The 22,026-nt window shown below is 42.7% G+C and overlaps 1 protein-coding gene across 3 annotated transcripts in view; it reads right to left on the reverse strand.

The window, feature by feature from the left end:
• Positions 1 to 22,026, reverse strand: part of Myo1d (myosin ID) — a 276,639-nt gene that overhangs the window by 78,914 nt on the left and 175,699 nt on the right. For all 3 annotated transcript variants that reach the window (NM_012983.2, XM_063268469.1, XM_063268468.1), the window contains 1 exon segment: positions 20,338 to 20,451. In NM_012983.2, the coding sequence (NP_037115.2) occupies positions 20,338 to 20,451 (114 nt within the window).

The raw sequence follows: 22,026 nt of genomic DNA on the forward strand, positions 1-22,026 counted from the left end.
ACATATGTAGAGACATCCCCTTTGCTAACAGAATCCAGATGTGGGGCAGGATATCTTGTAGTGTATGTGTGAGTTCTTTGGTCTCTTTTTCTTCCAATATAGCCACCAGTCTTCAACAAGGTCTCTACTTTGAAAACCTTATCCAGTCACAATCACTTCCCAACCGCTCCACCTCCAGCCACATACTTTAAGTTTCTATCCTTATAGATGGTCACAACAGGGGTCCAGTCCCGCGTGGATCTCACAGGGGCAAGTGGCTCTCAGTGCACAGAAGCTGCTGAGAAGCGGCCTTAGCATTTCCCAACTAAAGCCCAAGGCACTATGCAGCAGAGGGGAACCGGCCCCACCGACCCTCCAAACTCAGTCCAAGGAATCTGTGAGCATGATAAGATGGTGATTTAATTATTTATTTCTCCTGGGTCTGGGTTGCTTTGTTACCTAGCAACAGTCACTGGAATAGAAATGCGGAGAGAAGAGGGGATGCCACTGTAACAGCGCTAACACAGTTGGCATAGGCTTTGGGAAGTGAGTAGGAGGTGGAAGAGAAGCCTCCTGGGGGACTCTGATGAGTTTCTAGGAGGTGTGAAGTGGAGGCTGCAAGGGAGGGAAGGAAAACAAGCCCTCAGACCAGAATCAAAAGGCATTGTGGTTAGGAAGGGGCAGGATGTGACAACACTGGCCTCAGTGAGGTGGTGGGGATAGAGAATGCAGCTAGCACGGGTGATGGTCCAGATAAGGAGGGTTTAGACAGAGTGGAGGGAATGCCGGCTGACTTCCTGCTATGAAAAAATGTAAGAGGAAACAGGAGATCCTAATAAAGAACTGTTCATCTTTCATGCAGTATTTAGAGGAAATAGAAAGAAGCCCGCAACTGCTGGGCTTCAAAATACAACTGTTCCTTATTCGAAGCTTCTCCAGATGGCAAATGATTCTTCAATTAAGAAATGGTTTCAGGGCAATGGATCAAATCCAGAGGAGGATTGTAAGATCCATTGTCGCAACCTCAGAAACATCTAAAGCATTGCTTCAAAGAGTCTTCCAGACATGAAAGACGCTGTAAAGGTCTTCAGGGCATGTCTTGTGAATTCTCTCTATTGACACCAGGGTTCTCAAGGACCTTGCTCACAGCAGCACAAGGAGTTTAAACATGGAGCAGCTAATTTAGCAGATTGCTGGCTGTGTTCCTGTCTCTCTGACAGAGTAGGCCATGCACAGTGGCTCTATCATGACTCACAGGAGTGGACTTAGATTTCAGACAGCACTAAAGGGATAGAAACCACACAACGCGCAGACACTTCTGAACCCCTCGTTTTTGTGGGTAGAAGGTTATGAGGGTGAGCTGCAAACACAGATGGCCATGGACAATGAACCCTCCATCTGCTTCCCCTTGAATGGGTGTCCATGGGGTCACTTCCTCACAGTCCATGGACAACTTCTGTTTAGTTCACTGATCTTAAAATGGAAGGAATGCTACTTAGGGAGTGGAACCTGGACTGAATTAAATGATTAAGATCTAGGCTTGAAACCTTATAATATCAGGGGACAGGACTTTGGGGGGAATCTTGGGAGGGAAAGAACACATTCATACACATACACACTGTCTCTCTCACATTCACACACACTTGGTTCTGAGCGTTGAGCCATATGTATAGTAGGCGAGTGCTGTGTTACTGAACTACATGGGACTACAGTACCAACCTTATGTTTTTTGAAAAATCGAGTGCTAGGCATTCAACCAGAGAAATGTATGCTGTTTTTTGATACAGGATTTTTCTGTGTAGCCTTGGCTGTGCAGGAACTCACTCTGTAGATCAGGCTAGCCTTAGAGAGCCACCTGCCTCTGCCTCTTGAGTACTGAGATTAAAGGCATGCGACACCACTGCCTGGCAACATTCTAAACAGAGAGATTTGAGTGATTTTTCTTTCTTTTTTTAAAGCAGAGGGTAGCTGTGGAGGATTTCAAACATGATTTTACAAATTCTTCACCACTTTTCTCATTAAATTGCTCTTTCTTTTGTATGAGGGCTATGGTATGAGGTACCTTTATGTAATAAAATACACCAACACGAGGCCGAGTGCCTTTTAACAGTAGTTCACAGACAGTTCCCCGAGTGCCCCCACTGAAGCCCACTGCCAGGAATGGTAGCACCAGTCTGTAATACAAGAAGCTAGGAGGCTAAGGCAGGAGGATTATGAGTTAAAAAGAAGGAGGAGGAGGAGGAGGAGGAGGAGGAAGAGGAAGAGGAGGAGGAGGAGGAAGAGGAAGAGGAGGAGGAGGAGGAAGAGGGGGAGGAGGAGGAAGAGGGGGAGGAGGAGGAAGAGGAAGAAGAGGAGGAGGAGGAGGAAGAGGAGGAGAAGAATTACTATTAAAAAAAGAAACCTGTGGACCTCTGTGCTTAGAGAAGCTAAGCATCTTGAGGCTTTAGAGATATTCCAGTGCCACTTCGCACTTCCAGCAAGTGCTGACCACTGGAATGAGTGAGCCTCCAACGACTTGAGTCCCTAACCTCTGAGATACTGGAGGCCCTGGATCCTGAGGAACAGAGATACACCATTTGCTTTGCCTGTTAGATTCCTGACTCAAGAAATGAGAACCATAAAATGTCTTGCTTCTACATATGAGATAGTTAAAATTTTTTAAAAATACTGTTTCATTATGTAGCCTCTGTTGGTCCGGAACTCACTATGTAAACCAGGCAGGCCTTAGACTCAAAAGCGATAAGTTGCCTCTGCCGCCTGAGTGCTGTATCGCATTTTAATTAACCTACTGTGTGTTTGTATGCGTCTATGGGAGGTCAGAGAAAACTTATGGCCCTGCGGGTTCTGAAGATTGAACTCAGGCTGTCAGTTTTCACAGCTGGCACCTTTACTGCTAAGCCAGCCCTGGGATAGTTTATTATCCATTAATTGTAACCAAAACATGCATGGTGGTTTGAATAGGTATGGCCCCCCATAGATTTATGTGTTTGAATGCTTGGCCATTGTAAGTGGCACTATTAGAAGGTGTTGGCCTTGATCTGTGTCATTGTGCAGGTGGGCTTTGAGGTCCCTTATGCTCAAGCTACACTGAGTATGGCACACGGTTCCCTTCTGCTGCCTGTGGATCAGATGTAGAACTCTATCTTTGAGAGCTACACTTCAGTCCCAATAGAGACATACTCATTTTATAAATATATTGTGGAAAGAATGTATAGTTATACCTAAGACTTAATTCCCTATTAAACAAAAAAAAATCCTCTTGATGAATTGTTTTTTAAATGTGGTTGGGGAAAAAAGGCCTCTATTTTGAAAATGTTTTCTACCTAAATTAAATAGAGCCAAGTAATTATTTTAGGAATAAAGTAATATTTTAGGAATTAAGCATTATAGTGGTGAAAATTAATTAGTGTGTTTTATAACACATACATCTTCAGGGATGCTGAAGTCCCAGGACCACACTCCTGGCCAATGTTCTCCAAAAATCATACCAATATATATATGAACTACCTGGCATTTTAATAGTGAAACAAAACCTATTATACAAAATAGGGGCCTTGGGCAATTAAAAATACAGTCTTAAAACCAACAGAACTGATTTTTTTTTAAAAAGATTTATTTATTTATTATATATAAGTACACTGTAGCTGTCTTCAGATACACCAGAAGAGGGCATCAGATCTCTTTACAGATGGTTGTGAGCCACCATGTGGTTGCTGGGAATTGAACTCAGGACCTCTGGAAGAGCAGTCGGGTGCTCTTAACCGCTGAGCCATCTCTCCAGCCCCCAGAACTGATTTTTATACACTAGTTCTTGCTAAGAATCTAGTAGTTCCGATCAATATTATTCAAGTCAACAAAACTAATGAGCTGATTAAAGGGCTGGGTTTACATCACTAACAAGGGCTTTCTACCTTTGATGTAACACCTTGATGTAAGCCCTCCAAAAAAAAAACTGCTCTGTAAGTTTCCAACCCTAACCCATCTCACTACACTGACTAAATACCAACTTCTGATTCTTCTATTTCACACATCCTGACAGACATCCAGGGCCCCGTCAAGAAGAATGTTTACAGCCTATACGTCATTCTCATGGCAAATGGGCTGCATGCTTTAGGAATGAAGTAATATCCATCCAGAGAGTGGCACAGTGTGAGCTGGCCTGCCATTGTCTCCTCTGTTCGTCCTTGGGTCCTTTTTCCTCGTGTGGAAAGGGCCTTTTTTATAGGAACCACATTGGGCTCTTTCCGTGTTTGATGTGAATGTCAAATTCCTTACTGGGAAGGCAGTTAGAGTCCAGTGGCTCTAGTCTAGATCTCATGTCTTCTTGATGGAATCCTCATACCTGCTCTTTGAGTAACGGAGCTATCTTATAACTTGGAATTTAGCAAAATAGCTCCATGGAAAACTGGAATTTTAATTTCAAAAAGGCTGCTCTGGGGAAATAGCTCTAGAAAGCACTTCGATGAGATTTTAAAGCCCAAGCCGTCCAGTGGGAGTCAGCTGTATTTCTGAGTGTCCTTGTGCTTTCGGCTTTCATGGCTTGCAACACGCCTGCCTATGGCAGATGGGCTCTCCTTTAATTACTGCCTCAGATTTATTGTTGTGGGTTTGGGAAACATATAATCAAATTCTCCACAAGGGTACACGAAGCAAGACGAATGGTCCAAGAGGGTACTTCTTTAGAACAAGCATGCAAAGCCAAGTGCTTAAGCCCTGTCACATCTATTTTGACTATTCAAACTTCTATTCTGACTGAGGCTCCTCTGGACCAGTGGTTCCCAAATGTGCCTGCACATTAGGAGCATTGGGGGTATTCTGATTTATTTCATTTGGGAAGCTTCCCAAGTGATTCTAATTGTATAAAACCGTAGATTTAGGTGAGGCTACTAAATAATTGGGTCTTAGATAATCAAATTATTATTTTACAAAGATAATTGTTTTGCTAATTGAATCTAGTTTAAAAATCTATTTTAAATGTATTTTTCCTTTGTCTTAAAATATCAACTTAATTAAGTTGCTTCCCATATTGGTCTTTGAATTGAAATTCTTTATCTTACCAATAATGACCTTCCAGCTGCAAAAGGATTAGGCACTCATTATTTTGAGTGCACTATTCTTCTCCTGCCATTGCCCACAAGTTGAATCTACGCACATTATTTCAGGCATGATGAGTAATTTCAACTGTATTCTGATCATTTTGGCTACTGTGCTATAAGATGGGTTTGTACTTGGCCTCCACCAGCCACACATTGGTGGAGATGCTTTACAACCTGTAGGAGAGGAATGGAATCTAATCCAGGACACACAGGAGGCTACAAACAAAACATTAACACATATGCATGTATTCAGGCATGCATATGGACATGCACACATGTGCACATACACACACATTGCTAGGAAGCTCTAGCAATGCTCTCTTCCTCGTCACCTGAGAATGGGGGTTTAATTTGCCTCACAGGAAGGATAACAAAATTATTTAAATTACTACATGGAGAACATTAATTAGTGTACACAGAAAATGATTTTTAAACTGATAATTTGAATGAAGAATGGCTCAGGAATCTCTTGTATCTTATTTCTTCTCTCTACTTCTGGTGTTAGAACATCCACAAGAGACGTTGCAAGAGTCCCCGAAATGGCTTTCCAGCTCTTGCCATTTCAGTCCAGAACATGCCACTTAAAATCTGTTAGTAAATAGTTCATGTAACACTTTAGGACAGTGGTTCTCAATCTGTGGGTTGTGACCCTTTTGGGAGTCACAGATCAGAGATCCTGTGTTTCAGATATTTATAACTCATAACAGAGGCAAAATTACAATTAATGAAGTAGCAACAAAATACTTTTATGGTTGGGGGTCACCACAGCAGGAGGAACTGTATTAAAGGGCCCCAGCATTAGGAAGGTTGAGAAGCATTGGGTTAAGAACTTGGAAAAAGCACAGGGTGATGTGGTGCACACCTGTAATCCCAGTGCTTTGGAGGCAAAGGTGGTCGATCTCTTGAGTTCCAGGCCAGCCTGGTCTACAGAGTGAGTTCCAAAACAGCCAGGACTACAGAGAAAAACCATCTCAAGAAAAACAAACAAACAAACAAACAAACAAACACACTTGGAAAAGAGTGTTGGAAAGGTGGCTGTTGAGAGCACTGGTTGCTCTTCCAGCTGACCCACGTTTGAGTCCCAGCACCTACGTGGTGGCTGACAACTCTAACTCTAGTTCTAGGGGATCTGGTGCTGCTTTCTGGCCTCCATGGGCATGAGGCGCACACATGGTGCAGACACACACACACAGGCAAAACACCCATAAACACAAAGATAAAAGAAATCTTAAAAAAAAAAAAAAAAGAAAATGGAGCTGCAGATATGACTCAGTGATCAAGAGCACTGGCTGTCCTTCCAGAGGATACAGGGTCAATTCCCAGCACACACATGGGGACTCACAACCATCTGTAACTCCAGTTCCAGGGGGTCCAATGTTCTCTTCTGGCCTCATCATACATCAGGCATGCATGTGGTGCAGAGACATATATGCAGGCAAAATGTCCATGCACACTTTATGTGAATAAAGTATAAAAAGGAGGGGCTGGGGATTTAGCTCAGTGGTAGAGCGCTTACCTAGGAAGCGCAGGTCCCTGGGTTCGATCCCCAGCTCCGAAAAAAAGAACCAAAAAAAAAAAAAAAGGAGAAAAAATTGGAAATAAATACCTATGTCCATCATAGAAAGCACACAAGAGCTGGTGTATACCTGTGGACCTCTGAAACCCTCCTCACCTCCAAAGCTATTTTTCTCTCTTCCCTGTGTCCTTGGACACTCAGTCCTTGTTGAGCATCAGTTTCAGCATTTGATGATGTAGTGTAGTGACGGGTCTTCCCAGCCTGTGGCTTAGCCGCTCAGCTGTGGTGTCTTGTTATAGCAACAGAACCCACTAAGACAGACTCCACCCTAGACAATTCTCCAGACAGATGAGTGCCATTGGGCTTCTCACTTCACATTCTCCAGACCACACAAACACAGCCAGTTTAAGACATCCTTTCTCGCACCTTTGTTTTTCCCTCTACACTGCCCATCTTGGTGAGGAATTGGGACCACTCTCTACCAGGCATCTCGAAGGAAACTTCTGCCTTGTGACTCTTCTCAATGCTCGCTGCCTCCGAGTCATTTCTGCACTCCGAGTATCTTTTCTTCTTTTCACAATTTATTTCCATTCTCTCCTCCTCTTTTCTTTGTGTGTGTGTGTGTGTGCGCGCGTGTGTGTGCGTGCGCACATGTTCGTTCCCGTGTGCTCAGTTGCCTACATAGGCCAGAAGAAAACACACAATCCCCTGAAGTTGGAGCCACCAAACATGTGTGTTGGGAACTAAACTTGGGTTCTCTGGAAGAGCAGCAAATACTCTCAAGCACTGAGCCATCTTGATAGCCCCCTGAGTAGCTCTTGAACCACCACTCGATTCCCTTTCCTGTCCTTGTATGAGTTCAAGCTCTTGTACTTTCTCAAGTTGCCACAGCAGTGGCCTCTTAACTGCTTTCCCTGTCTCCAGTCTTACCCTGTCCAGTTCAACAGCAACTATTTATTGCTGTATGGAAGGAGGGGTTCCAGGGTTAAAGTCCACTTCCTAGTGGGGACATGGGGGAGAAAGATTTTAGACAACCATATAATATGTCTGTCAGGTGGTATGAGGAAGAATCCTAAGAAAGGCCCTGATGGAGAGCACGTTGGTGAAAGCATCATTTGGAGTATGCATTGAGGGAATTCGTGAGGGGCCCACATGGTTGTCTGAGAGGACCCTCAGTGAGGACAGACAGGAGGGGCAGAGAGCAGCCAGTGAGGCCCTGAATGCTGGCTTTCTCTTGTTCCTGACTTCCCAGGGTTGTGAGTTTACGAGGGAACAGTTTATGATTGCTGAGCACTTTAGCCACACAGAGAGAACTATGCTGTGGACCTCACAGTGCTACTTCAGAGGCGCTTACATGCACCTACTAAGCGTGCTGTTTTTTGACCACAACCTGTACATTCCCACATACCCTAATAGCTGTGTTCTCAGACGCCATTGTTTAAGATTTCATTTCCCTCATGCACTGAACTGGTCTTCAAATGCAAATAAGGCCTTTTCATAGCTCATCTGACTTTGTGAAAAGCCAGGATCTGAAATGTCAAGGACACTGGAGAGCAGAGGCAGAAAGGCAGAGGCTGGAGGTAGCTTCTGAAGCAGGAAAATGGCTGCTCTCTCTGCCAGAGTCCAATGAGGAAGTTATCAAAGTGGGAGAAGACACAGAACTGGTCAGTTGTGCTGTCCTTGCTGTCATTTAGAAAATGAGGTGCAGTTAAACTTAATTATAAAAGTTTTGTGCAAACAAAGTTTGCTTTAGATCCAACCAATAACAGAGAAACTCATTTACCAAATGCCTGTCTAGGGCCAGCATAGGCAGTTCCCCAAGACTAGGGTGGGGTAGCGTGGGAGCCAGATGTGATGATGTATACATTGTTATCATGAAGGAAGGGGCTATTTATTTATTTACTGAGAGGGTGTTTCTACATGGACCAGGCTGGTTTCCAACTACAGATGTTCCTGCTGGGGCTTCCAGAGCACCGGGCTTATAGGTGTGTACCACAATGCCTGGATTATATTACTTCTATTTACAGAAAATCTTTTCACAAGACTAAGCTTGAACTTCAAGGAGATCATATGGTGGTGCATGCCAGTAATCCCAGTACATGGGAAGCTAAGTTGGGAGGATTCCAAGTTTGAAGACACCTTAGGGTAACATAGTGATTTAAAGGCCAGCCGGATCTAGAAAGCAAATTCCTGTTCCAACCATAACCATTGCCAGATTCTTAATCTATTTGGGCTGCTATGAAAAAATACCAAAATTGGGTGTTTTATAAACAAGAGGAATTTATTTTCTCTTGTGGGTGTTAAGAATCCAAGATTAGAGGATGGTGGATGTCCAGAGTTAGTCTTTGGGCAGCAGACTGCTGACTTCATGGTGTCCTCGTGTGGTGGAAAGTGTGAGGGTCATTCTAGCTCTGCTGTAAGTCATTGATATTGCAAGGGTAGAGTCCTCAAGGCCCTGTCACCTAATGCTAGTATCTTGGAATTTGGGATGTGAACACAGGAAGTTCAGAGAAACGTATTTAGGCCACTGTACCCTTCTCTGTCTACACACACACACGCTCGCTCTCTCTCTCTCTCTCTCTCTCTCTCTCTCACTCTCTCTCTCTCTCTCTCTCTCACAGTCAACTGACTAAAACTAATTCAGAGACAAATCCAAACTTTCAACAAATGTTTCCTCAAGAACTGTAACAACAAACACCCCACACACACCAAAAACCAACCAACCAACAAAATCCCCAAAACAAAAAGGGCCAGGTATGGTAGCAAATGCTTTTAATCCTAGCACTTCAAGTGCTGAGAAGCAGATGGACCTCTGAGAGCTTGAGAATAGCCAGGCTACATAGTAAGATGCTGTCTCAAAACGCAAAAACGAGACAAAAAATAAAAGACTTTTTTTCATTAAAAAATGGACAAGAGTTATACAGTGACAGTCCAGAACCATGGGGAGTAAACAGGCATGCTGTAGCAGGCAGGAAGTGTTTTCTGGTTCCATGTATATGTGGGTGCCCAACAGAAAGCCTCCTTGATTACCAAGACTGGCACTGGAGACTGGAATGAACATGCAGAGGTGATCCTTTGGAGCACTTTACCTCTCACTAGCTCCTGACCTCTCCTTTATTTCTTCGTAACATCTCTGTGACTGGCTAGAAGGTCCTTCTGCCCCATCATTCCTTCAGTTTTGTTTTTTTGTTTGTTTGTTGTTTGTTTGGTTTTTTTGGTTTAAGAAGCCCCAGAAGCATCGTGCTTTGGTCATTTCTTCACTCTTTTAAAAAAACTAACTAGTTAATTTTATTTATTTTATATATGTGAGTACACTGTAGCTGTCTTCAGACACACCAGAAGAGGGCATCAGACCCCATTACAGATGGTTGTGAGCCACCATGTGGTTGCTGGGAATTGAACTCAGGACCTCTGGAAGAGCAATCAGTGCTCTTAACCACTGAGCTATCTCTCCAGCCCCACTTCTTCACTCTTCACTCTTGTGAAGATCCCCATGTAATAAAACATAGTAAAGTGTATATGTGCTTCTTTTGTTAAACAGCATTTGTGTTGTTTGAATCTCTATATCCATTCAAAGAGTCCACATATGAACAAAGCAAGGTACAGAGAGACTCTCTCCCCCTATGCCTACTGAGAGATCTGATTTCACCAGCACCCGGTATAGCCTGGGTATCAGGATTTTTAAAACCCCCACGAGAAGCTTGGGATGTAGCCTATTGTAGAGATCTCAGCATGCCTGAGGCCAAGGAGTCAATGTCCAACAAAAAAACGAAAAGTCGGGGTTGGGGATTTAGCTCAGTGGTAGAGCGCTTGCCTAGGAAGCGCAAGGCCCTGGGTTCGGTCCCTAGCTCCGGGGGGGGGGGGGGGGGGGGAACCAAACCAAACCAAAACAAAACAAAACAAAAAAAACGAAGTCCCAGCACAGAACCTCCAAACTCCACAGACTATTCTAGAGTGTAGTAAAGGTTCTGAGAACCCCAAGTTAGAACTGAAACAACCAAATTAAAATCTCTAAGCAGCAGGTTAACATTGAACGGCTGTCTTCCCGTGTAGCACCCTTTCTTGTAGGGTTTGTTTGTGGAAAGATGGGACTGTGTAAAGTCAAGAGTGATGTGGCAGGTTCTTCAAAGATGCTGTTATCTTTCCTCTCAATAGAAGTGGAACAATTGCTTTATTATTCTCTCTTTATACTAATGCACCATTCCTCCCGCTCCGCGGATAGGCAGGGAAGGGCTGATGTACAAGCTAAGTCTTGATTCTCCAGTTTGCAGAGGTCTCATCAGTTACTTGTACTCAACAGGTTAAGATGAAATGTTTTGGAAAGAGACCATTAATAATGTAAGGAAGGTTTGTGTAAGTAAATAAAGACAATGCAAGGAGATACAAGGCAGCACAGGGCGCGTCAAGAAGCCTAATTTTATAATTAACTTGGGGTTTGAGGTCAGAAACACTGTACCGAAACCTCACACCAACGACCACTTTCTTTTTGAACTGTTCTCTTCACTTATGAAAGGTGCTTCCTGCCCAGACTTTTTTTTTTTTTTGGTTCTTTTTTTCAGAGCTGGGGACCGAACCCAGGGCCTTGCGCTTCCTAGGTAAGCGCTCTACCACTGAGCTAAATCCCCAGCCCCTCCTGCCCAGACTTTTAAAGGTAGAGATATAGCAGAGTTAAGTCACTAAACACATTAGCTATGTGACAGATACGAGTTTTATTATTATTATTATTATTATTATTATTATTAGTTTTTGAAAATAAAATATTAGGGCTCTGTATATAGCTTAGTTATATGCAATACCCTGACTTTGATTCCCAGTACCCTTCCAAAGAGACTTTAGTTTTGTGTGTTTTCATAAATGGGAGGCAGTGGGTAGCAGAGGTTGGGTGCTAGGCTGTGCAGATGTGGGCAGGAAGCCCAGTTCCTTTGTTTGGAACCTTGGAGGGCTTGGCTGGGCTGTTTCACCTTTCTAAATACAAGTTTCTTCTTGAGAACAAGACATTATAGTGACTGTACCTAAGGGCTGCTGGGTATACCCCAGGCACTGTGCTGAATGCATCTGTTTTTCCCACAGAGCAGGAGCTGTCAGAGGCAAAGTGTATGGAGTCCTCTTCATGGTCAGTGTTGTCAAATGTATGCCGCAGAGACATTACTCAAAAATGCTTAGTGCATAGAAGAAAGCTCTGACAGGACAGTTACTTATTTCTTTCTATGGTGCTGGAGATGGAACCCAGGGTTCACACATGCCAGGCAAGTGCTTTACCATTGAGAAACATCCCCACTGCCTGATAAGACAGCTTATAATTCCATCAGTATGATATCTATTTTGCAAATACAGAAATCTGTGTATACGTCTCTATCTAGGGTTTTGTTCTGAAAGGATCTGGCTTCCAGTGATCTGATCTCTGGAAAAATAAGTGGTAGTATGCTTACTTTCTTATACTTAATGGCTCTTGATCTATCTGTCTGTCTGTCTGTCTGTCTATCTATCTATCTATCTATCTATCTATCTATCTATCTATCTATCTATCTATCTATCTATCTAGACAAGGTTTTTCTGTGTAGCCCAGGGTGTCCAGGAACTCACTTTATAGACCAGGCTGGCCTCCAACTCAGAGGTCTGCCTCTCCCTCCCAAGCAATGGGACGAATGCCTGTGCCACTCTGCCCAGGGCTACTTTAGGAATGGAAAGGCTTTGCATTTCTTTAACAAAATGGCTTTTATAGGAATCCTGTCTGGATGATTTTTGCTTTCAAATACTGTGTCGAGACATCTTTGAAATTTGAAATTGACTTTCCAGGTCTAGTATTGATGAAGATGGACTCTTCCTGGTGTCTAAGAGACTACTACTTGATCTGCTTAGTACTGTTTTGCATAAGTCATGGCATTACTTCTGCACACATGCCAGGAAAACAATTGGTAGGGAGGTTCTTCAGGTGTGAGCCCCACCGCATTAATGAATGTTAAGAGAGAACATGTCTCAGACACTACATTTCAAAGACTTTTAAAGTATCTGTGTTCACTGAATTTGTTGATAGAATCTTGGAGTGCTGAAACTTAAATAGGAGAAAGACTGCTTCGTTACTACTGTGACACTAAGGGAAAAAAACCTTAAAAATCCATCTGAAACCTTAGCATCTGTATTTTTTTTCAAATTTATTTCCAGTATAGACAGAGGTTTCTGAATATCTAATTTTCCTAAGCAGCTTCTTTGTTACAACAGGCAGAAATATAAACATTTGTACAAGATGTTCAAAATAATAGAGCTCCCAGGACTGCTGAGAATTAATTAGGAAGGTAGATTTATTACCTAAGTAAATAAATAAACCAGAGTGCTACTCAGAGTGCGACATTAAGGGATTATAAACTTCCATTAAAGAGGGCTAATAAATATAGTGTTTTAAAGGCTTGAGGGAGGACTGAGAAGGGAGAAGGCTAGCACACACCAGCTCAAGTAGTGCCAGACAACAGCTGATTGCCTGCCTCTGTTGGGGTTACTATGGAAACGCCTTCCTTTGGGACATTGCCAGGAGAAGAGGGTGCTTTAGAAATGGTGGTTGGGAGCAGAGCAGGCTGGCGGATGGATTTCAAGAGGGCTCACCCCCAGTATACGTTAAAAGGACAATCCATCTTCTAAACAGAACGACATCTTTCTAGCAAGCCACGTCAAACAGAGTAATAAAGCACAAAGTGTGACATAATTACAGGCCATTGAGCTCCGCGGAACCTGCACATCAGTTCAGATAATTGTCTCTTTCCTCTTCCCTGTTTGTTTTGTATTTCACACAGAACTAAGGGAGGGATGAGAGTAATTAATTGGCTACGTCCTTAGCCCTCAAGCCCATACTGATAAAAGGGTCTATATCAAAACAACATTAATGGGCAGATTCAAACCATTTTTCAGACCAATTCATCAGCAAAACTAACACTCACCAACAAAAGGAGGGCAGAAGAACTGCAGTGGTACTCAGGCTAAGTGACTCAGCTTACATGGTCTCCCTCGAAAGCAGATTTAATTCCACCTAATCTAGGCAGCCTCCTCCCTGAGCACTGGTCTGGATGCGCACGCATCTACATGGACCTGAATGCAAATGTACATTTAGTTATGTAGCATGCCCAACTGCCACTTTCCTATCAACTGCACTTTCCCAGGATAATACTTAGAGTCAAAAAGTTGGTGATCAAAGCATTGGTCCCAGCACTGCTAATTATGCAGGGAACGTAGTATCTTTCCTTTGTTCTCCTTATTAAGTTGTAGCAAGCACAGATCTCTCAGATTCATAAAATACTCAAATCCTGACCATACTGTCCCTTGCAAAAATTCGAACCTTTCTTGACAAATGTATTAGAACTAATGCTTTAGTTTAAAAGCACAATATAAAAATCTAGTACAGAAAGTGACTCTGAGGGAAGACACAGATTTGATAGCAACACAGATTGCAGCTGGCTGAAAGCTTAGCCCGGCCCTGCAGCGTCTGTACCCTAACCCAGCCCCGCAGTGTTTGTACCCTAACCCGGACCCACAGTGTTTGTACACAGACACTTAGCTGCTAAAGGGGTCACCAGTAACTTGGATGTTTCTCTCTCAGATCACTTTACTATTATGTGACTATGTCATTTGTGAGGTCAGTGTTTGCTGAAAATATTCTCAAGGATCTGCTATGATGTCCCATTTTTATCTTTTCTGAGAAGATTGACCAGTACAATGCTTGCTAGTTAGTCAGAGGGGAGAAATGTGCCAAATGTATCTTTAAACAAATTAGCTTAGGTTTATTTTTTTTTAAAATCAGTCTTTATTACCTTAATATAAAGTAAGAGAGAATAGGGAAATGTTTGTGGTTAAAAATGAAGATTTAGTGAATACTCAGTTATATATTTTAGTGTAATAAAAATATGTGTATATATATGCATACACACATATAGCTATACACATTTTAGAATGGGTGAAATACAAACCAATGGACAATATCAAAGTGAGAATGTGAAGAACTGGGTACCCTAATTCTGCTTAAAATACAAAATGGTATAGCCACATTGGAAGAAAACTGGCAGTTCTTACAGAGCTGAGCTGAGTACAATCTGGGACTGAGTAAGTGCACTCCTAGGTGTATTTATTCAACTGCTCCAAGAGTTCATGTCCATACAAGAAACCTGAATGCAAATATTTATAGTACTTTATTTATGACTGCTCCAAACCAGAAGCAACCAGTGTCCTCCGATAGTGAATGGATAAACACATTGTGGTACAGCCAAATAAGAGCCACCACGCCATAGAAAGACACAGGTAATCTTAAATGCCTGTTGCTAGGTGAAAGAAGCCAATCTAAAAGGTCTACATATTATATGGTGCTGACATATGACATCCTAGAGAAGGTACAATCAGAGACAGGAAAATGGCCAGTGGTTCCCAGGGGGTTAGGGGACAGTGAATAGCTATGCATGAGATTTCATGCCGGTGTCTGCATCCCTCCCGACAGGCTTACCTTTGTCACCATCTTCAACATCCTTTCTCTTTTTGTCGTGTGGTGAATGAGTATTAGGCTGGAATGCGGTAAATTTTATTTGTTTTGCCTTGCTGTGTTGGGGATCAACCTAGGCTTCTCAAATGTAAGTCAAAGACTCTACTACTGTGACTCAGCCTGGATGGGATGAATTGAAAGGAAGGGGCCTGAGGAGTTGCTATCTTAGAATTCATAAAACTGTGTCCAACTGTAGTAAAAATTGTAATTGGTACAAGGATAACTGGTAGACTGATAGACTGTGGTACGGAAACCAGAAGAGGACATGTGAGTTCTTAGTTTATGGTTAAGTGTGGCAGTAATGAGCAACGGGGAAATGAAGTCTCTTCCTATGGAGCATACACACTCAATCACCATAAATTGCCATTTATGAATAACATTACTAAACTACTCGTGGCTTTAAGAAGACCTCAGGCTGGAGAGATGGCTTAGCAGTTGAGAGCACTGACTGCTCTTCCAGAGGTCCTGAGTTCAATTCCCAGCAACCACATGGTGGCTCAAAATCATCTGTAATGGGATCTGATGCCCTCTTCTGGTGTGTCTGAGGACAGCTACGGTGTACTAATATAAATAAAATAAATCTTTTTTTTTTAGACTTAGGTTTTCTTTTTAATAAAATAAATCTTAAAAAAAAGACCTCACAACAAAATTCAAAACAAGCCCAGTATCACATCAAAAGTAAAATTCAACTCAAACATTCTTAAATGCAAACATATAGTCTCAAATGCATTTAAACTATTTTAAAGCTGAAGTAGTTAAAAGCACCCATCTAAGAGAGCTAGGGCACGAATAACCCAAAGAACAGAAAAATCTAGACACTGTAACATTCTCCTGTCATCCCAGCACTTGGGAGGCCAAGGCAGGAAGACCTGGAGCTGGAGGCCAGTCTGGGTTACATGGTAAGACCTTCTCTTAATAACTAAACAGAACAAAAAAAAATAAAAGTGAAATAAAACGGAAGAGATATATGTGTTATTGAATGAAATGGGCAAAGCAGCTACCATTAAGGCCAGGAACACAGAGCAGGATCCAACTCTAGGTATTGTTAGTTACTTGTGCAGACCCATAGCTTCTCCTCATCAAGGGCCCACCTCGATGCAGTCGGTGGCTGCCTTTCTCCCTCCAGGAACAGTCAGGCTGTGGAATGTTACTGTAGCACATCCTACTGTGAAGGATGTGGCTTCACACACCACTGTCTGTGGATGCTGCTATCTTCCCCATTAGTGATCATTTTTCTTCTTTGCCCCTGTCCCCCTCTTTGATGACATCTCTCCTGCCTCTTTATCAGCAGCATCCTTTCTCTCTCTCTCCTTTTTTATTTCTATGCACGACAAGCATGCACTAGGGCTTACATATCTCAGATAAATGCCTTGATGGATGTCTACACATGTTCATACCTGGGCAGCCACCACCAAATCAAGATCCTGAACAGATTTCCTACACAGGATTTCCTACTCTGCTTGTGTCTGCCTTTTGCTGTCCTTCTGCCTAAAAGACTTTCCCATGAGTGAAGATGGGTGGGTTCCTTAACTCCTTCAAGGAGTTGCTTAAATGTCAGCCTCTCAGGGAGGTCTGAAGACCTGAGGAATAAAGGCACAATATGTGACTATTTGGGCATTTCTATGACCCAATATGTATGTGGCATCTACATAATAAACACTTAGTAATTTGAATTGAATGGCTTATTATTGAGGGTCTAAACTGACAATGGTATACAGGTGCTAAAATTGTGACAGATTGTAGCTGTGTCTTCAAACCTATTCCCTCATTTTATTTTGAGGTCTTTTGAACCTGCTTATTACAATTCAAGATACAGCAAAAGCAAGGGGCACGGAGGGGCTGCACAAGAGCACGGAGGGGCAGTGGCTGCAGCATCTTAGGGAGGAACGCAGCAGAGGTCAGTGGCCCCAGGCTGAAGGACGAAGCAGTTTCTTAGCTTCCCTTTGGTGACCCAGGGAGCAGCTAGGACACTTGGCTAGATTACAGGTTCAGTGAGCTAGGGCATGCAGAGAAGGGTGGAACTGGCTGGTATTTCTGTGGTGCTTTAAGAAAGAAACTAATACTGGACCTCTATTGCCTGGATGGAGGCAGTTAAGACAACAGAGTATCACCCATGCTGGGTGTTCATGAACACAGTTTTAGGCCCTATTTGAAAGAGACTGAGATCTTGGCAACTGAAATGGGGTGGCTAGGAAGAGATCGGTGCAGCGGTTCTTTTTTTTTTTTTTTTTTATTATTAACTTGAGTATTTCTTATATACATTTCGAGTGTTATTCCCTTTCCCAGTTTCCGGGCAAACATCCCCCTCCCCCCTCCCCTTTCTTATCGGTGTTCCCCTCCCCACCCTCCCCCCATTGTCCCCCTCCCCCCAACAGTCTAGTTCACTGGGGGTTCAGTCTTAGCAGGACCCAGGGCTTCCCCTTCCACTGGTGGTGCAGCGGTTCTTAACCTCTAGGTCTCGACCTCTTTGGGGGTCACATATCAGATATTCTGTATAATAGATACTTATATTATGATTCATAACAGCAAAATTACAGTAATGAAGTAGCAAGAAAAACAATTTTATGGTTACCACAATATGAGAAACTGTTGTAAAGGGTCATAGCATTAGGGGAATTGAGAACCACTAGTTCAGTGGCTTAAAAATGTCCCATGAGGACTGGAGAGATGGTTCAGTGGTTAAGGCACCATAGTGAGATCAATCCCAGCTCCAGTGACACTGGCTATCCTGAGTTCAATTCCCAGCCACCACATGGTGGCTCACAATCATCTGTAATGGGACCGGATGCCCCCTTCTGGTATGTCTAAGACAGCTACAGTGCATACTCATATACATTAAATAAATAAATAAAACTTTAAAAAAAGCCCCATGAATATGTTCTGCTTAAACCTCTTCTTGCCTAGTACTCTTTCCCATTAGGAAAACTTAATGACCTATTCCAAAATTCAGTATAATTTATGACCAAAGTTCAAGTTTGGGTTTTAAAATTTGTATTTATAGTCAATGCAGAAAGCGAAGATGGGTGTAAGAGGCATGGCTCAGTCATTAAGAGCACGTTCCACTCTGGAAGAGCTGAGTTCAATTCTCAGCACCCACACTGGGTGACACACAACTACTATTACTCTAGCTTCAGGACTCTGAGGGCACTAGGCATGCATATACACATATTTATACCAAAATACACACACATACACATAATCAAATGAAGACCAAATAAAATCTAAAAAATTAAAAAGGAAGATACCAGTTTAAAGAGTTGTTTAACTATTTGTTGAATTTATGTCATTAACTTGATGGATTCCCTTTAACAGAAATAAAGGCGAAGAAACAAATCACATACCACAATTATTTTTGCTTGCATTCATACCTCCTTAGACTTTGACAAAATATAATTTTCTCCCTCATCTACTCTTCTCTCTCTCCTACTCCAAGACTGTTAGGCTGTTAGGCTTAAATTGTGGCTGATAGATTTCAGGTCTTGGCTAAGAAGGTTATATACCATCTAAAGTGTCTTCTTAGCTGCAGTTCATTGGCCTTTCTGTTGAAATGAGGTGTGTGTGTGGTAGGGTAGGGTGAGATGGAGGGGCACCATAGTGAGATCAATCCCAGCCCCAGTGACACTGGCTATTCACAACCCACAAACGTACAAGTCACTCAGCAAAGCCAGGAATGCTTTTCTTGTTTTTCCTTACAACCAAAGGACCTCAGAGGAAACCAATAAAGCCACAAAACAATATGCTTCCTATTTCTTTTTGCAGGGACCAAAGGGATTTAAAATGATTGCTAAGTAATACTTCTCAGACCCCAGCACTGGGTAAACACAGACTTCCCTATTTTAGAACCAGCAGGCAGACAAACTGCCCACAGATGAAAAGACCCAGTAGTCAGTAGACACTTCTGAAGAATCAGAAGTCACTTGTGTAAGTAACACTGTTAAACAGGGAAACACTGTGAGCCAGCTGTGGTGGTGCACACTCGGAGTCCTGGCCACTCTAGAGGATCACATCAACTCACGAGTTTGAGACCAGCAAGGGCCTGTCTCACAAACACAAGTGAAGTTTTATATTGAGATTCAGGAGGATACATGAAACAAATTTCATGTTTCAGAAGTGGTTGCAGACTTCGAAAGCCTAGGTATAATTGTGAACTATGGAGCACACTTAGATCAGAAATCATTCACCCAGCAAACGAATGGTGTAGAATACACTGGTGAAGACTAACTCCTGGGAGCTACATAAATCTCATATTAAAGCAGTGGGGCTGGGGAGCTGGCTTAGCAGTTAAAGTACTTATGGTGTGAGTGTGAATACTCAAGTTTGACTCCTCAGAAACGTATGTAAATGCCCGGTGGGCGTGGCAGCCCTCCAATAATTTGGCTTCTGAAGACAGGGACAGGGAATCCTCGGAGAAAAACTAGCAGTGTCTCAGTGAGTTCTGGAATTGGTGGAAAGACTCAGCTTCAAAGAGTAAGGTGGAAAAGGTGACCAAGGATAATTCTTAACATCAACATTAGACTTCTACATGTGCAAAACACAAACACATACATGCATACACATACATACACATAGAGAAAAATAATAAGAGAAGGCAGTAGTGTTTCTACAAAGTAATTTTGCACTTGGCTTCATTTCCATAGAGAATTTATAGAAGTGGAGCTGGAGATGGCGTAGTCAGTCAGTGCCTGCCACACAAGCAGAAAGACCTGAGTGCAAGCCCCAGAGCCCATAAAGAAGCTGGCACGTGGCGTGTGCTTGTAACCCCAGCACTGGGGAACTCAAGACAGCAGGGTCCCTGGGGCTCACGGGCCACCCAGCCCAGCCTACTTGGTAAGCGCAGTGCAAGCCTGTCTCCAGAACCGAGCACAGCTCCTGTGAACAGCACCTGGGGTTGTCCCCTGACCTCCACATGCACCCGTCCAGACATGTGTGCCCACATGGACACACACATTTATAAAAGTAAATAAGAAAACACACTATGTGCAAGCACTTTATACTATGTGTAAACAGTATGTAATATTGTATCCCATACAAGCACTGTTTGTATCCTAAAACATGGTTTTAGTTATTCTATCAGAAACTTGGAATCCTCTTACAGAAAACTCTGCTTTGGTACAACACAAAATTGGTGTAGAGTGCCAGGAAGACACGGGATCCCCAAAGTCAGAGGGCGCATGTTTATCCCATCAGCCTGTGTCCAGGAAATAGGAGCCCTTTACTTGGTGCATACTTACATTGTACAGTGGGATGGTCTTCATCACCTTGTACTGCTTAGTGGGGTCCATTTTATACAGGTGACGGTCAGTGACAAAAATTGCTCGGTCTTCTACCTTACTAAATCGATTCACCTGTGGAAACACCAAACTGATAAGCCACAGTATCTCATGAAGAAGGGAACCCAGTTGTGTTTGGAAATACCTAGGTTCAGAGGTGCTATCTGTGGAGATGAAGTCTTCGTAGACGGTTACCACAGATGGCACGTTATGATGTCAAAGGAATGGCAGTTTCCAGATAGGTAGAGTTTGGCACTAAAATCTTTTACAGCTTGTCAGGGACTACACGGCAAATGTAGAACTTGGCAACTAGAAATATAAAATCTAGACCCATGAGGGAAGTGAACAGAACACCCACAGATAGGGAGAAAAGGTTCTGTGAATCACGTGTCTGATGAGGGACATGTATCGAGAACATACTAAGAGTTTAACTCAGCGGGCTGGAGAGATGGCTCAGCAGTTAAGAGCACTGACTGCTCTTCCAAAGATCCTGAGTTCAATTCCCAGCAACCACATGGTGACTCACAACCATCTGTAATGGGATCTGATGCCCTCTTCTGGTGTGTCTGAAAACAGCTACACATAAAATAAATAAACCTTAAAAAAAAGAATTTAACTCCGCAATAACAGGTAATCCAATTGATAGCATCTATGCCAGAAGCTCCGGGCTATCTTAAGATGCCGAGATTAGCATTTGGAAATGAGCAATAAGCAAGACTGGAAATAATATGGAAAATATGGAAAAAATGATATGAAAAATATACACGTTTCTGCAGAATGTAGACGGAGGGCAGGAATACCCTACTTTATAGATACTTTTTTTCCTAAGAGAGAAAATTAACCATGGTACATTGTACAAACTATGGCTACTCATTTGTTAGGATATTTCAGGTAATATTTTAATCAATGTACCTGGATTAATGTTTAAAAACATATTTATTTTTCAGTTACTTCTTTAATGTGTATGTGTGTGCAGTGTGGGTATATTTATGTGCACTGTGTGTGCAGGAGCCCTGGCAGGACAGAGAGTGTTGATCCCCTGGAACTGGAGTTACAGGCACTCGTGAGCTGAATGTTGTGGGTATTAGGAACTGAACCTGGATCCTCTGAAGATCGGCATGTGCTCTTAACCTCTGAGCTATCTCTCCAGCCCAACGTTCTCCTGAACTCCTTCGTTGTCAAGCTTCCCATGCATTGAGAAAGGCAAGCAGACAAAACAAGCACGAGAAGTTCTCCCCCTGCAGAAGGCATCCCGAGATATGCCATATGTCATACATGTTCTCTCTACATCCTTTTCCATCCCCGTTCTTATTCCCAAGCTACCAACAAAGAAGTTAGAGGTTAATCTGGAAGCTGTGCTTTGGTAGGCTGTTCAAATAGCTGCATTCAGACAGGCAGGGCTACAGACAGAACATAGCAAACTAAAATTCAAACTTGACATGGAAATTTATCTTCTCTCTTTGCCTTGGTTTTACCCATCAGTCAATTCTCTAAACATCTATACTATAATAAAGCATGGTTTTTAGTCAACATGCCAGCAAGTGTGCCTATGATTAAGAGTGCACATGGTATACTTTGTGTGCTTGAGGAAAACTGCATAGCCTCTGTGTTTGCCGTAGCAGACAACTGGTACTTCCCAGGAGGCCTGAA

This window comes from Rattus norvegicus, chromosome 10, assembly GCF_036323735.1.
Source record: "Rattus norvegicus strain BN/NHsdMcwi chromosome 10, GRCr8, whole genome shotgun sequence".
In the NCBI taxonomy this organism is placed as follows: Eukaryota; Metazoa; Chordata; class Mammalia; order Rodentia; family Muridae; genus Rattus; species Rattus norvegicus.